The 17249-nt window shown below is 40.2% G+C and overlaps 1 protein-coding gene across 1 annotated transcript; it reads left to right on the plus strand.

Moving 5' to 3' along the window:
- Positions 1-819: 819 nt before the first annotated feature.
- Positions 820-10174, plus strand: chrna5 (cholinergic receptor, nicotinic, alpha 5). Its single transcript, XM_036534731.1, has 7 exons — positions 820-856; positions 5931-6082; positions 6648-6692; positions 7492-7601; positions 7860-8037; positions 8236-8934; positions 9851-10174. Exons 3-7 carry the CDS (start codon positions 6666-6668, stop codon positions 10007-10009), a joined length of 1173 nt encoding a protein of 390 aa, XP_036390624.1. The 5' UTR covers positions 820-856; positions 5931-6082; positions 6648-6665; the 3' UTR covers positions 10010-10174.
- Positions 10175-17249: the final 7075 nt, after the last annotated feature.

Raw genomic sequence — 17249 nt, forward strand, 5'->3', positions numbered from 1 at the left:
ACAGACACCATAAGGTTTTTTGAACCCCATGTGCCATGCTACAGGAAAACATGACCCTGGAAGAAACAAGGCCCAGTGTTACCTTTCATTTTAAAGCCTCAGCCATTGCTTCCGTGTCTGTCTGCTTCTGTTTATTTGCCTCGGCTCAGTAAAATCTCTGCTTGAAACAGCCGTGTCACTTGATATCGTGGCATTTCATTTTAAAGAGCTGAAACTGACCTGCTGTCCATTCAGGACTGCAGGCTGTGGAAGCTCTCAGTATGAGCCCCACTGAGACTCCTCTAGAAGAGCATAAGGGTAGGATTTGGGGGGGGGGGGGGGTTCCTCTAGGAAGAGAGGAGAAGAAAGGAAAACAGCAGGAACTAAAGGAGGCAGCATGTCACTGTTTCTGAGAAAACAGCTCACGGCAATCAGCCATCCTTGCAGCCGCCTGACAGATACTGGGGAGTAAAGCTGCCTTGAACAGAGGAGGAGAAGCAGCAGCAGCAGCATCACTCTCCGGCCTCCCACTCATTCCTTCAAGACTGAGCTGTGTGTGTGCGTGAACTAAAGAGAGGGAGAGGGAGGGACGGGGAGGGAGAGAGAGGGGAGGGAGGGAGGGAAAGAGGTGGGTGTGTGTGTGTGTGTGTGAGTCTCAGGAGCACGGTAATCTCCCCCTTCCATACGTGTGGAGGGCTCCAGCTCAGTTGCATTCATGGCTGCCTGAGGAAGACGCAGCTCAGCCCCTCTTCCCTGTTCTCTCTCCCTGCCTGGCTCCGGGGATCGAACGCCGCTGTTGATACGATGCTGAGAGCGGAGCGAGCTACCAATGCTCTGATTCTGCTGGCATGCTGCTGCTGCCTCTGCAACTCCCTAGGTAAGTTACCTCACTCTTCCTCTCTTCCCTTCTCCCTCTCTCTCATTCTGATTCTCTCCCACTTTCTCCTGCTATCTCCCTCTCTTGGTGCCTAACATGGTGTTAAAGGGAATCAGAGGATGACGGCGTGATGAATCAACAAAGATGCAATCACCCCCTAATTGATAAACAATATGATACTCTACTGATTGTACTCAGATTATTGCACCTGTGTGTTTGTGTGCCGGGGGATGGGGGGAGTGGGGGGTACGTATAGGAGTTCATAATAGGTGTACATTTTATAATTAAGAACAAGTTCTGAAGATGTGTTCAGAAATGTAGCATCTTAGGTCAGGATAATATATAGATGTCTATATTGTACACAGTATATTAACAAGCTGTTGTTGAAATAAGTTTCTTACTCAAGTACTTTTCCATGAGACTGCAAAATTAGCATTTGTTTAAATTATCAAAATAAAGGTATTGTCTGACAGTTCCATAGTGTAGCTTCTGTAAAATCAGGAAAGAATGGAAACCTTAAAAACTGGGATTGAAATTGTCCCATTATTAAGGGCATACACCATTGGAATAACAAAGGTGTCTTAATAGGAATACATGAATACCAGTAGAATAATCAAAGGCATGTATGGGAAACACACTTACATCATACACTTCAATACTTTTTCTCTGCACATTATACAAATGACGCTGAACAAATTCAAGGGATTTCATGCCATAGAATGCATCGTGGTTGTATATAGAATAGTCTGCATCTACACAATTTATTTTGCCTTGTTTAACGGTTTCTCATTAAGGCTAGTTATGACAGGAGCAGTGGAGTCTCCCTTGTGACCCTGTTTCCCAGTGAGTCCCACAAGAGCATGTGGACTCAGACCGTATGCCAATGTAGCTCTAATTACTTAATCCTGGAATCAGGCTTCTGTAAACCTGGTTCTAATTAAAGAAGACTTTCATTACTGACAAAGTTCATAACACCTGCAGAGAAAAAATAATTATATTCATGGGCCTCCATACTCATTCATACCACTGATTAAACACAACCAAAATATGCTATAAAAGAAATAAAAATACATCTTGGGTAAATTTAATTGCTTAAAAATGAATAAAATGTTGAATGAAAATCCTATATATCTTTGCACAGGGCAGATTCAGACTGTTTAAAAATCTTTTATTTATATTTAATTGTTTACAAAAAGCTGAATCTAACAGCTCCCATTTAAGCGTGAAAATGAAAGAATAAGAAATTTAAGGCAAGCAGTACAGGGACACCCCTGCTACGAAAACAACTCTTGTGTATCTTGCACTCATGAGCTGTGAGACAGGTGGTTTTGGAGGCAGCCAGAAATCCACAAGAAAAAGTCTGAGAACTCCAAAACAAGTTGGTATGCTGAGAATACCCAGTGTAAAAAAAAGGTCAGTTCAGATCTGATTGCATGGCCTGGTTGCAAGGAAGAATCCCCTGCTGAAGGTAAACCACAAAAAGAGGGTATTGAATTTGACAAACCACACCTGAAAGACAGTTTAAGGCATGTCTTGTCAGATAGATCATAAACTGAGCATTTTGAACCTGCTCATCAGTGTAATGTTTAGTGTAAAAATGAGAAAAAAACTTGCTCTCAGATGAAGGGGGTTAATTATGCATGGGATCGTTCTGCATCAGTGGGTCATCTGTGGGACCTTATGTGCATTTGTGTGTGTGTATGTATATATATATGTATATATATATATATATATATATATATATATATATATATATATATATATATATATATATATATGTATTGAAAGTGAGTGGTCAGGGTGAGGGGAATGTTAGCCAACAGTCAGATTAAGCACCTACTGAAACAAAAAAATACATATATTTTGTCAATATTTGAGACTTGTCAAATGGGACCTTTATTCTCTAATTACAAATGATTAAATGTCAGGCTGCAATGTGCTTCAGCAGGCAAAGACAGAGCATTTTAATCAAATGTTGAAGGCAGCTGGCATCTCCTGCTGAGACAAAGCAAGATGGAGACCTATAATAAATTGATCCATAACTGAAAACACAAGGTGTCATCTCCAAACGCCAGTGTCTCTGTGAAATAGAGGGCAGAGAAGTTAATGTAGCCTTGCACTCTCACCTTATCACCACTGGAGTCTCTGAGCCCTGTAGAGAGAGGGAAGCAAAATGCCATTAAATCAATTTCACTGTCATCGCCCCTTTGTAGGTACTGCAAATGCTGATCCAGTATCACATATTTGAAAAAATAAAACACAAATATATGTCAATAAAGACACATACGTCTAATAGTATTATGTGCCTGATATTTGATTCTGCTGATTTCATTGAAGCATTGAGCAATAAAGATATCAGAGTAAACACTGAGTGTAAATTACATGTACATAGATAACAATGTCATGGAAATCACGTTTTCCAAATGAAATATTTTTTTTTCAATTATCCTCACTTGCTACGTAAGACACATCTGTATCACATCACAAGGCTATTTTGTGATGACATGTCAGCTAAAAAAAGGATTTTGTTTGGGAAATAAAAAGGAAGTAAAAAGTATGTGGTCACTTCTTACATAAGATTTTTTAGAAGCCATACATCTAAACTGTTTGTGTTCATGGGTGTTTCTGCAGTGTCCAACTTCAAGGTTACTCTTAAGAGCCAGCATCTTTAATCAATATGATGAAAATGTGAGAGGAGCACAATGCTGAATCCCAAAAGACAGCTTTGTGTAGGAAAAAGACAAATGGCACACAGATCCCAGCGTCCATCACCAGCATGGAGCAAATGACTTGCAGACCGAATGTGACAATCAATCTGCAGCACTGCATAACAGCTGTGGGCAAGATTTTAATGCTCTCTTTGAACAGCAAGCATAGGTGATGCAGGGACATCCCATTGTTTAGAGTCTACAAAAAAGCACATCCCAATGAGTGTGACTTTTTAAGGCTGTGTGAGCAAGAAGATGCATTGACATATTTTCTTAAAACAAAAAATGTGGAGCCAAATACATCTTATCAGGAAAGGCTCTTGCTAAAGAGAAACCTTATCATTCTTTTTACGTGGTGGCATAAATAGCCCCTTTGCCAGTCTGCCACTGTAGCTAATGTTAGGTTTTAAGGTTATCCTTTCGGGTTAACATTAGCTGGCTCACACCCAGACAAGCTACAGAGATGATAGATTTCCTAATATAGATGATATTGACTGAGGAGATCCAGGAATGTAGTTATTGATCTTTGGACTGAGAAAATGACACAGGAGCATTAACCCTGGTTGAAGATACACTGACTCTGTCATCTGGCTGGCTGATTTACAATGTGGGCTATGCTGCATGCACATAAAATTAACTGATTAACATTCTAGGAACAATCTAAGGGTAGGCGGTAACGAATTACATGTCACACAAAGTGTTATTACTTCTTTCTAAATGGGTCTATTTTGATGATATTACATTTCTATTTATCTCTGTCCCTTGATAGTGTAGCACAAAAGCAGTAAGGCATAGGCTAAACAAATGAGATGAGAGAGAGTATCTCTTCTCCTTCACAGTGACTGAGTTTAGATTTTCCGTACTTTTCTCAACACAGGGATTTTAAGGCCTGCATCTACTCTGTTTGAGAAGCCTACGTATTAATTTGATGCTTTCTGAAAGCATATTCTATGGGCATCCAGTGATGCCACAACACTTGGACTTTATGGCAGTTTGTGATTCACTGCAGCGAGCTTCTCATACCCCTAGAGCCATGCTGTTTATTAAATGTCTTTTGGCTGGACCAGGCCATGACGGGAAGTCAGCCAGCTAACCAGCAAGCGAGCAGTCAACTCTTGATGACATTCATCCATTTCATACACACTGAGGCACACGCATTCAGTATCAGACACAAACAGTCCCACCCCGGGGTACTGTAATGGATTTAGGTTAAATAAAACCCATAGACTGCAGGAAACAAAACAGTGAAAACTGAAATTGAAGGCACACAGACGCAGAGCTGGTACAGATACATTAGTGTAAGGCAGGAACAGGCTCTTTGCCTCATCAATTAAATACTCTACATTTGAGAACACAGGGCAATTTCCCCTATTCTCTAAGAGAGAACTGTAAGAGATGGGGGAAGGAAGCCGCAATAATAGTGTTTGTATCTTTCACTGGCAACTCACTATTCATTTCCACATGCACATACTTGTATCTGTTATTATTACTATTGTCATTCAGCAGATGCTCGTATGACATGCCACACATGGGATGGTATGACCACAATACTGTGAACTAAATCCAGTCTAAGATGAAACTCATTCAGGCAAACCGAAAACAACTGTTACAATGGTGTTGTAATTAATTTGAAACAGTTAAGTTAAAACAAGCTGGCAACCAACATCTGCAAGTTGGAAAAAATACAAGTTAGCATAATATAATGTATGTTTTACATTTTGGCTTGGATCATGAATAGGTTTGACAGCACTGGTCATCTCTGTTGTAAATCACCTGAGAGAACAATGAATGCACAGCTAAGATCTGAGCTGACTTCTTTGCTGTTAACACACTGATGTCGGCTTGTACCTCTACAGCTTACAACCTAGGGGTATTGAACAGGGGCCAATTGATTACGGTAGAGCAATTTATTGATCAGAAGGGAGGTTGGAAAGGACGAAGCGGATTTAGCATGGTCAGGTTAAAACTACAGAGGAAAGGGTCAATCAGTCAAAGCACATGGCTTCTGCCTCTTCCTTTCACATTTATGTGATTTGGGGCAATATGAAGATAAACTCTGAGGACACTGCAAACCCTGCACTGTATTCAGGAAGGATTGCTATGTTGTGTATGGGTAAACTTAGTCCCTAAGTGAGAATGTCTGAAAATGATTGCTGAGAGTGCCAGTGTGCTTTATTGGAAGTTCATGCGGAAATTGATGGGGTTATTGACAATGCGCCGGGGTTCAGGGACCGTAAATCGTTGGATCACCAGACTGAACACACCGTGTCCTTATTATGCTTCCCGTATAATTAGATTATTGGTTTTAACCCCCAATCTGATACAGTGTGGATTACAGATACAGTTTCTTTGCTGTTTTTGCCCAGGGATCCCCAAACTATCTTCTTATGCCAAGACAGAGGACAAGCTGTTCAAGCATCTGTTTAGCAACTACCAGAAGTGGGTGAGGCCAGTGGAGTACCTCAATGGGACAGTTCAGGTCAAATTTGGATTAGCAATTTCCCAGCTGGTGGATGTGGTGAGAAATACTTAATAATGATCACTTGAAACTGTTCAAAAACATATGTTAATATCCACATGTCAGTTTCAGTATGTTTGTTTCACTCAATTCTGTCCTCATCTTTCTCACAGTGCAAATATTGACAGTCATCAACCTTTGTATGTGCAGGTGTGTCCTGGAATGGCATATGACCTGTTGGTTTAGAAATGGAATAAAGATGAAACACTATGACTTAAAGGGGGCAGAGATGTGAAAGAAGGGTGATGGCTTTTTAAGTGACAGCATGCCACAGAATGTTGACTAATAATTATCTGCTTTCATCCTTGCCAGTGGAGCCAGAGCTTTTTTGCTCTCCGCTAAATGTCTCCACTCCTTGAATGGGGAATATCTTTGACACCCCGTTTGACCTTGTTTTTATACTCACAACATCAGCATCACCTACCCACCCACCAAAAGTGACTTTTCATGCTTGATGATTTTTAATTTGACGTCATTTACTTTTCTGTTCAGGATTGTTTTGGAATAATGATTATTATTGCTCAGATGTATTGTGCTGACAGCCCTCCTGTTCACTCAATGACAGGATGAGAAGAACCAGCTGATGACTACAAATGTATGGATGAAACAGGTATGTATTTACTGCATATAAAACAATCCTCATACTACACAGTGTACAGGATAATATGCATACAGTTTTGAATCATATTGACTTAAGAAAACTGCTGTTTAACATTATCCAGAATTTCAAATCACACTGTCAAAAAGCAGCCAAGAGATTCATATTTCTGTGTTCATATGTGTTCAGCCTTCACCTATACCCCCCATCCCCCAGCCTGCTACCTCCCAAGTCCACTGGTCTGTCAGAGTACAGTCATGACCCCGTGACAGATTTATACACATGCTGGGATTGCCTCCACAATCAGTAGGCTGCCTGCTATCAGTTCAGCCAAGGGTCACCATGTCACACGCCTCCATGAAAACCTGCAGAAGGACAGCTTTAAACCAGTCACATCCACCTCTCCTTCCCTTTCCCCTCCACTTAGCGACATCACAGCAGACTCAACTCTTGAGCCCACCTATCGGCAAATCCGCAATGCTGAGCTTTCCTAGAGAAGGCAATCAATTTGCATTAATACATCCACTCTCCTGTCCCCACTGAACACACAACTTCCTCATTACCCATTTCCTGTGGGCAGTGTAGATAATTTGACAACCCTCTAAGGACATCTACTTCTTTTCCCTATGAGATGTAGCAAAATTGTCACTTTTTATCATGACCATTCGGCACTTTTGCTGCTATTTTGTCTTAGATCTTTCGCATAACAGAATTTGTTTTGGCATATTTTTAGTGGATGCAGTAAAAAGACCAGCCCTTTCAGGCACAGTAGAACTAATTTTGAGTGAGTCATCTTAGTGTTTACCTTCAGGAATGGGTGGACATGAAGCTGCGTTGGAACCCAGATGATTACCAGGGTATCACCTCTATCCGAGTCCCTTCGGACTCCATCTGGACCCCTGACATTGTTCTGTATGATAAGTATGTGCCACCCTGTTTTCCCCGTTTTCTCTGTGAATCATGATACATCAAGATGTAAAAAAAAAAAAAAAATCCCAAAAACACCATATCACCGATTAAATCACGGTATGATAAGTGTTAATTTAACTGGAGTTTATGGCTTTGTCCAAGCAGAACTGTAAATGGCAAATGGATAAAACACGTGCTATGTTTGGAAAACTAAAACAAGTGTTTGAAACTGCTTTAGTGAACATAGATGCTTATTCTTTCTTCCCACAGTGCAGATGGTCGTTTTGAGGGCACTGTCACTAAGGCGGTGGTCAAGTATGATGGCACTATCTCCTGGACTCCACCGGCTAACTACAAGTCGGCCTGCACAATTGATGTTACATTCTTCCCTTTTGACCTCCAGAACTGCTCAATGAAGTTTGGCTCTTGGACCTATGATGGCTCCCAGGTTACACCTCATGTGCTCTCAGGACAGAACTGCTTACAATAACCATACACTAGATGCTATCTTTTTTATATCATTACATTTCCTTTCTGATTTAAAGGGGAAAAAAACATCTGCACTGTCAGCATGAATAGATGTTGAGATATAGCCATAAGATAACTCATGTGCATCAATACTGAATTTAAAACTTTGTTCCCACAGGTGGACATCCTTCTGGAAGACTACCATGTTGACAAGCGGGATTACTTTGACAACGGTGAGTGGGAGATTGTGACCGCCACAGGTAATCGTGGCTTCAGGACGGACGGCTCCTGCTCCTATCCCTCCATAACCTATTCGTTCATCATCCGGAGACTGCCGCTCTTCTACACCCTGTTCCTCATCATTCCCTGTATCGGCCTCTCCTTCCTAACCGTGCTGGTCTTCTACCTGCCCTCCAACGGCGGCGAGAAGATCTCCCTTTGCACCTCTGTCCTGGTCTCCCTCACCGTCTTCCTCCTGGTGATTGAAGAGATCATCCCGTCCTCCTCCAAGGTTATCCCGCTGATCGGGGAGTACCTGGTGTTCACCATGATTTTCGTCACCCTCTCTATCGTCATCACGGTCTTCGCCATCAACATCCACCACCGCTCCTCGGCCACGCACCATGGCATGGCGCCCTGGGTGCGTCGCGTCTTCCTACACCGGCTGCCCAAGCTGCTCTGTATGCGCAGCCACGTCGACCGCTACGCCGTGCCCCGGGGGCTGAGCGGAGGACAAGGTGGAAAGGGAAACGGGAACATGGGGGGCTCGGCGTTTGAGACCACTCCTCTCCTCTCTCCCAGGAACAACCTGCAGGCGGCTCTCGACTCTATCCGCTATATCACCCATCACGTTGTGAAGGAGAACGAGGTCCGAGAGGTGAGAGTATGGCGAAGGAAAAATGAAGTTCCAGGTCCCTGACTCTAAATCTGCTATGTTCTTTCAGGTGACATTGTTTATCACCATGAACCAAATTTAATTTACACTGAAAGACTGACCACAAAGCCCTGCAATTACTCCCAGAGCTATGACCATTGTTTCTTTTTATTTACTGTATATATTCCTGTTCTTGGAGTATGCAGGGCCAGTTTATATTTGATCCTCAGGGAGTTTTGCATTCCTGCGCCATAAATACACAGCAACTGGTCCTTCAGGTTGAGGGTTTCGCATATAGTTAACAATCCTATCATAGAAAAAGTAATTGTTACAGGTACTGATACACTATCTTTGCCAATTACTGAAAGGTCCAATGTATCCAAGCCAATCCAATGGCGGTATGACCACATCTGGCGAAAGCCGTCAGGAAATCAGATGTGCAAAAGATAGTTTAATTGGGCCAAAATGCACTACGAAAACTGTCGTGGGTAGAGGCACAAAGAGCAAAGGGAGAGTTCCAAGGGAACTGTGGATGCCTTATACTCCACAAAGAGCATAGAGAATGAATTAATGCAATATGTTCCTGTTATAAAAATAATGCCAACCCATGCGTGGCCATGAGCATTGTCTGACCTTAAAGTCCCTTTTGCTAATAATGGTATAGCAACTGATTGATCACAGGAACTATGCTCATTGCAAAATATCAGCTGTCTCTTTCATGTTTCTAAGACAGAACTGAAGTTCTGCAGATTTTACTATTCCTAGTATGAGCCGAACATCCTCTCATAATAATATAATTATCCAGTAATCACATTCTGAAATGATCCTCAATTAAATTGATCCCATAATTTATTAACAATGGACCGATGACCTTTTTAGGGTGTCTAACTGTCCATATTTGTGGTGTTTTCTTCCGCAGGTTGTACAAGACTGGAAGTTTGTGGCACAGGTGCTGGACCGTGTTTTTCTTTGGACCTTCCTTCTGGTCTCAGTGCTTGGATCTGCTCTGCTTTTCATTCCTGTAATCTACAAATGGGCCAACATCATTGTCCCCAACTATGCTGGGAGTGGCAACTAAGTTATGTGACAATGCACTGTGAAATGCATAATGGAACTTTGAAAGTCATTGCATTTATTTCATAGAAACTGTCCCAAAAGACTCATCAGCAACGCTGCACAATATACACCAGACAACGGCACACTCGCCCACAAATGATGGGGCATGCTTTACCCCTCACTGGAATTTCTGCAGCAGTTTCCCTCCAGTCATTTTTGTAATAGGATGACACATCTTTATGCTTTCTGTTTTTGAAAAAAAAAATCATACACATGCTTGTTTTTACTCCTTTATACAATTCAGAACTTTGAGGAAAAATTCTTTATTGTTGAAAAGGCCAGGTAGTGTCTTCATGGGATTGTTATTTGACCACATTTTATCCAAGACAACCTTTTTCAATGAAAACATTACAGGATTTATAGCTGCTATAGATGAATGATAACTTCTCCTCTTCTTCTTCTCTCAGATCTTGGCGCACCTTCTCAATGTCTCTTCCCCTAAAGACGAACAAGGTGCTATACATGCTGACAATAAATCCATGCATTCATCTTGTGAAATAGCAAAATGCGTTCTCATGTAGTGTCATACACCATGACGCTTGCTAGTAATGATACAATGATTGGTTGCATACCAAGCGTGCATGTGGCATCTATGCAAGTTCTAGAGTTTATGTCAGCTTTGTGTTGATGTGCTATCTGTTGATTATATACTTGGGCTTGCAGAATGAAGGCCTGAGAAAGGCTTTCCAGTAACTGGAAGGCAGAAGCAGAGGATAATGTTTATGACTTTAGATGTATCAAAAAAGGAATAGAAATATAATAAAGAGGTCATATAATTTTGGCTCCCGTGTTTTGCAAGTGTGTGTGTGTGTGTGTGTTAGTGTCTGTGAGTGTGTATGTGAAAACGTTACATATTCATGTGTGCGTTTGTGTGCATGTGTGAGTATAAATATTTGTAAGTAAATATTTATGAGTACGAGTGCCTGCATTTATATGTGTGCACATGTATGTGTGAGTGTGTGTTTGTATGTGTGCAGGTTTGCATGTAGGAATGTGTGTGTGCTCCTTGCAAGTAGACTTGAGTTACAGTTATTCCTTTCTGTATGCTCCACCATTACTACCTAACATTATTAATTTATCTTTTTCCTCTGGCAGATTGGATTTTCTTTCCAGGCTTCTCCATAACTCTTTATTCAAGACATTACGAGCATCTGTTTTTTGTCAAGATAGCAAGGTGTATGTATCAGCTGTCAGTGACTGGTGCGCTCTACTGCTCTAACATCCTGATTTCTTAGAGAGGTCATACTGCTCACGATATCTTTGATGTTCTGCACCATGGAACACGAAGGCCTATTTTTTATTGCCCCGAGTCATTGAAGTGCATGAAGATTGATTTTTTTTTTTTTAAGCCAGCTGGGAAATTAGTTCAGAAACTTGCTGACAGTCTTCTTTTCCTTTGGTTTTATATATAAATCATTATATATATAAATCATTTTATGAGTTTTTCATATGATTTGTTTTTTACTGCATTTGCTATTTCCTGGGGTAGTGTCAACATTCTCATAACCCTTTCTTTCAACCACATGACCTTCATCGACTGCTTTCATGTGTATCCACAGACTGCAAAACACCATTTTGATACCAGTGATACCAGGAATACAACACTATATTTTGCAAAGCCATATTTCATATTAAAGCACCCCTGTATATCAGCAAGAGCATGCAATGCAAAGTGTTTCTGAAACTGTTGTCTGTATCCCCTTAACATGGTGATCTCTAACCCATTGATCTGGCAAGGTAATACACGGAAAAAGATGTTTTTAATAAAGTTTTGTTACATAGCTTATTGAACGCTGATGCCTGGAGAGCATGGCAGCCTGCGTAGATCAATGTGAATTTCAAATGTTATGTGATTCATAAATCCCAGCCTTAAACCATGCTGATATTGGAACACTGCTTCCATGATGTTCTGCCTAAAGCAATGCTCTAAATGAAACGTGTGCATTCCTCTGTAAACTCACATTTAGTTCACACTAATATCACTTTGCTGGTTTCATATGTCTGTGGGGATGGCAATTATTTTTTTTTTCCATTCCATGAAGCCATGTAAACTTCACAAACAGATGAAATCCAGGGAAAGTGCGCATAGAGAAGATGGCCTTTTCAGGGCTTATTTGAACTGTTAATGTGTGTGTTACATTAATCAAAGTGCTTTCTTTAGGATTAATATTCAGAAGAGAACCCCAAGCTGCCTTCAGGCGGTCTTATGAAATTCTGGTGAAATGCCGCTGGCATTATCTCAAGAGAAATAAAGCCATATTAAACCACAATGAAAATGGTTCAAGTCTGATGCTATAATCACTACAATTTGAGAGTTATCACAGTATTCATCATCTGCACAGACAATAAACAAGTACTCCACAGCAATTGAATTATGTCTCCCAGACATATCATTTATTTAATCTGAATTGTAGATGCTTAGTGAAAAATTGTGTCTAAGAAAACAACTTGAATAAGCTGATACAGACAGTCCATAGAACCATATAATTTAATTGTTTATGCTTAAGGAGGAAAATGTGCACTGACCATTGACTACTGACTTTTTTGTAAAGCCAATGCAGGTGAAGCTCACATTCCTTTCTTTGTAAATGAGCTGAGCCACCGGGACACTGTCCTTCAAAACTGTTACTATTATTTATTGTGGCTTCAGCAGAGGACCCCTGAGGAGGAGACACACAATTCTGGAGTCAATTCTGCAATCACCCTCTGAGAGAAGGCAATACCTTCAGCCATGACAGCTCACCTTGTACTATAATGTAATGTATGTCTCTTTTGCATTGGACTAAAATGAAAAGGAGGGGGAAACTAAAGACTTTTACATTTTTGAATATTTGTTTTTCCAAATAAATACTTCATTTACACTTTGTCATATTAGTGACTTCTTGCTTTCCTGTCAGAAGTACTGTGGACAGAATTTATGTGTTCCAGAAGGGAAGTAAAGTTTGCAAAAGCCAACCAGAATACAAAGAGAGAAGCACAACTGAAAGGCCAGATGTCATACTTGGAGCCTTAAGAATGAAGATACTTGGAGTTATCTGATGCTCCCCTATATTTCTGCAGTTAGCTAGCATTTACTTACCTTTGCACTTGCCGAGTGACATTTGGAGCCTGTTTAGAGACTTGCATCAAGGGGAGGAAAATTAATTGGAATTAATATAAATGGTAATTAATACCAAGTAAAAAAAAACTTAATACAGGAGATTAATGGGACTCTTGAAAACGTACATTTTGATAATTAGAATAATCCCATTACTGTAATCTGATTTAAACCTGCTGACGTGTTGAGGATAATGAAATTAACTGAAATCACTAGCATTTCATGGGACTGACATGCAGTTTCCTATGAAAAATCCTTAAGTATCTTTAAGATAATATACAGTGGTGCAGGGGAGCATTACCAATTTCCAGATTAGACAGGAAGGCTCTCTCCCCTTAAGCCCCGCCTAACTAGCAGGTAGGCAGTCGATACTGTGATACAGTATCTGAGCTCAGCAGCGGTACTACAGGATAGGCCAATTTAATGTAAGATTATATCATTTCTTGTTGGTCAGAGTGCTATGATATTCAACTAAGTCATGGGACATTTTTGTATGCCAGATTTCCTCATGTATTGGTACACAGTAATTTCCCCACAGACCAAAGGTATTGTTTTTCTACAGGAGCAAGCACAAAGGATGAGAGGGCTTTGGAGGACACTCCTGGGAACCATCTGTAAATCCCTTTCTCCTACAGTAAGCCAATCCCCTATCATGTGCACTGACATCAGAAACATCTAGGACTGGAAATCTTTCATATTTTGATAGATCTACAATTTGAAGTGACTGCAAACAAAAGGTCAGCATTACAAACAGTAAGTGAAAAGGCACCTCAGAAATTGGCATTAGTTGGGCCAACTTCCTCGGGGCTCTACTTATGTGAAAACAGTCCATACTATGACAGCTTTACTACAGCAGCTGTACAAGCACCCACAGTTTGTTAAGGAATGTCCTTTTGAATAAAAGTAAAAATAAAACTGATTAAAAGTGCATCACTGTAATTTCTTTTTACCTCAGTAACAGAACATGTGCAGTAGGTAGGATTGTATCATTACATTGCAATTTCCTGAGCAACTTAGGTTACAGTTTGCACATGCTATTTATTTATACAGTTAAATATTTACTTGGGCAATTCTGGGTTAAGTACCTTGCCCATGTGTACAGCAACAGTGCCCCAGTGGGGAATTGAACTTGCAACCTTCCGGTTACAAGCCCTGCTCCTTACCAGTACCCAATCACGTGTGTGTTAATGTTAAAGTAGGTTCAAAGAAGGACTCTGAGCTTGAACTTCCCACTGACCAACATTTTTCTTACTAACAAAATGATGTAATAAAAAATAGAAAATAAATTGCTGTAGAACATTGATTGAATATATGTGCTGATTTCAGTATCTGACAATCCAAAGCTCTGACTTAATAGTTTACATTTCTCTGAACATTTTTACTGAACAGAAAAAGAACCTCAAAAAAAACAGAGACAGGATATGACATTTAGGGTGAGATATCCTTGAGATATAACAAAAAGGTTCTAGCTCTTTGAGCGCCATTAGAGTGGAACATAATGGTGTGCATTTCTGTGCAGCTAGAAAACACTCTTCAGCACTCAAAAAGCCACTCAGCATTCGAGATCCACTTGCCGCAGGGGTGAAGAGAGTTTTGGAGGGAGTGGAAGTGGGGTTGTAATGCAGGTCTCTGTTCCAGGCACTGTCAGTTCTGTCAGTTTCTTCTCTTTCTCAGAAAGGCTAGCAAAGTAATCTACCCCCCTTCACACAGCAGTCTGCCACAGAGCATAGATGGCGTGACCACCGGGCTGATTTTAGTTCAAATTTACATTATTCTCACAAGCATGGCATTGTCAAAATCGTACATCTTTTAGTGAGAAAAGGAAAAGGAGTGTTTTATCAAAGTAATACAACTTGGTGTATTCTAAAATCAGCATGTTAACATGAACTTTTAGTAAATGCTGTCAGTCAAACGAAGTACAAAAAATGGAGAGGTCTGTCGAGTCTGCCAAGATTTTCTACACTAGACACAATGACATCAACTGGTACCTCCAGTGAACAGACAGAAGAGTGTAGCCCATTGCCTTTTTGTTAACAATGAACGACCAAGGGGATTTTGAAAAAGCTGGATATGAAACCGTTGAATTGAATTGAATTACTTTCATTGAATTACTGTCAGAGACTGGGGCTAAAGAGACAAGAGAGCTGGGAGGGTGAAACTTACAATATAGAAAACCAGATTCTACAGAGAGAAACCGAGCCCCATTGGGTGCATTCAAGGCCTGATTCTGTTCATTTCTTGTAGGTATAGGTTTTCCCTGCTGACTTTCTTGCTAGATCTTTCTCTCTCAAAAATAAAAAAAAATCACTCTTATCCTTGAGAGACTTTCTGGTTACATAAAGGTTAAATAAATAAACAAAGCTGTGATGAAACTCTACAAGGCTGAATATTAAGAAGTGGGTGACCACAATATTAAGTCATTTTATTGGTTCATTTTACATGATAAAATGTAAAATGGCTGAATATATGGATTTCATTAGGATCTATTCAACATTTAAATAAAAAAAAATCCAATAATTTCCCCTTTTCATCTGAGAATGTTAACATTGGAAAAATTATATTTCTTTTCTTATGCCCACAGGTGCAGTGGGTCAGTACACCATTGAGGTCACACTTCTCTGAGTCCATGAACTTTAATTAGAGAATTTCTGACATATGTATCTACTAGTATCGACAAAAGAACAACTGAACACATTTGCCCTATCTGGACAAATCTAGAGAAAGGCACAGAGAAGGACAATAGGAGCCTGGGCAGGTTTCATATATTCGTACATGTGTATATATATATATATATATATATATATATATATATATATATATATATATATATATATATATAGCAGCAGGTCAAAGACTGAGAGCACTGTTCTAGACAGACATGCAGCTCTGCTCCTCTGCTACCTTAGAACACCAAATGCCATTTGTTTCATGGCAAAAAACACAAAACATGCTGTACTTCACAATGTTAGATTAGGTTCAGAGTCATGCTCTCTTTTTCAGAGAAGTGCATTGGCAGCTGTTATGCTTACGGTGAGCTCCTCAGTTTGGGAGTTCCTGCTGTTTTGTCTTGTGAAAGGACCCCCCCCCCCCCCCCCCCCCCCCCCCCAGGGGATGTGTTTTAAGCTCCTTCCTCTTTCCTCAGTGGGCCAAATTCACTAGTTGAGAACTGTCACTGGGTCTTGTCAGGGGAGTGCCCTAGTGTTTCGTGATGTATTGTTCTCTTGTTCCTTTCCATTCCACAAATCAGTTCATTTGCTGTCTATCTGTAATCAATGTTATTCATGGGAAATGCTTTCAGATGCACATTGCACTTTGCAAAAGGTAACCAATTTTCAAGATGGTAAGAGGATATTGCCCATCTCAGTGTAAAAGCAAATATTGTAATTTTGTTAAAGAACTTTTAGAAATTGCCTCAGTTTTGCAGTAGTAGTCCGTTTGCCAATGACAGAAGTAAGGTTTTGTATGTCCATTTTCCTTTGTTATTAGATTACATTAGATCATTCTAAAAGGCAAAGCTAAATAGCGAGTTGTGTTTGTGGAGTTTAAAAGTACAGGACAGCTGGTGGAGGAAACTGTTCAAAAGTATGAGAAAAATGATGAATATTAAATTTGGGTTTGTTATGTTATCATGTGATAACTGTAAAAATGTATTTATAAAAAAACTATCTGGTGGTAGTCCCGTGACGGACAGTAAAATAAGACATGCAAGAGTGCACATGACCCATCATTAAAGGTAAATGGGAAAACCATAATTAATTCATTGTACATTGGGTGACCTTTTATAAACTTTACATACGTTGCATTTGAAATGCCAAAAACAAGGCTTTTTTAAACTATTTTAGCTTAAATGTATGGTTTAGATTTGATTGTGCATTTCAGAATTTTACACAGCAGAGTTATAAAGTGCTCAACAACTGGCAACAACATAAACATACAGAAAGACAATTGGTCATTTGTGATTTTGTGTTGATAAAAGCAGACGCTTTTATCCAAAGCGACTTACAAAAGTGCATACAGCAAGTATAGCGACAGTACGGGGACAGGATGTGTACAGTTCCACAATGAGACAGTTCTCAGCTGAGAGCAAGGTCTGTTTGAGGACACA

The sequence above is a fragment of the Megalops cyprinoides genome, chromosome 8 (genome assembly GCF_013368585.1).
Source record: "Megalops cyprinoides isolate fMegCyp1 chromosome 8, fMegCyp1.pri, whole genome shotgun sequence".
NCBI classification, from domain to species: Eukaryota; Metazoa; Chordata; class Actinopteri; order Elopiformes; family Megalopidae; genus Megalops; species Megalops cyprinoides.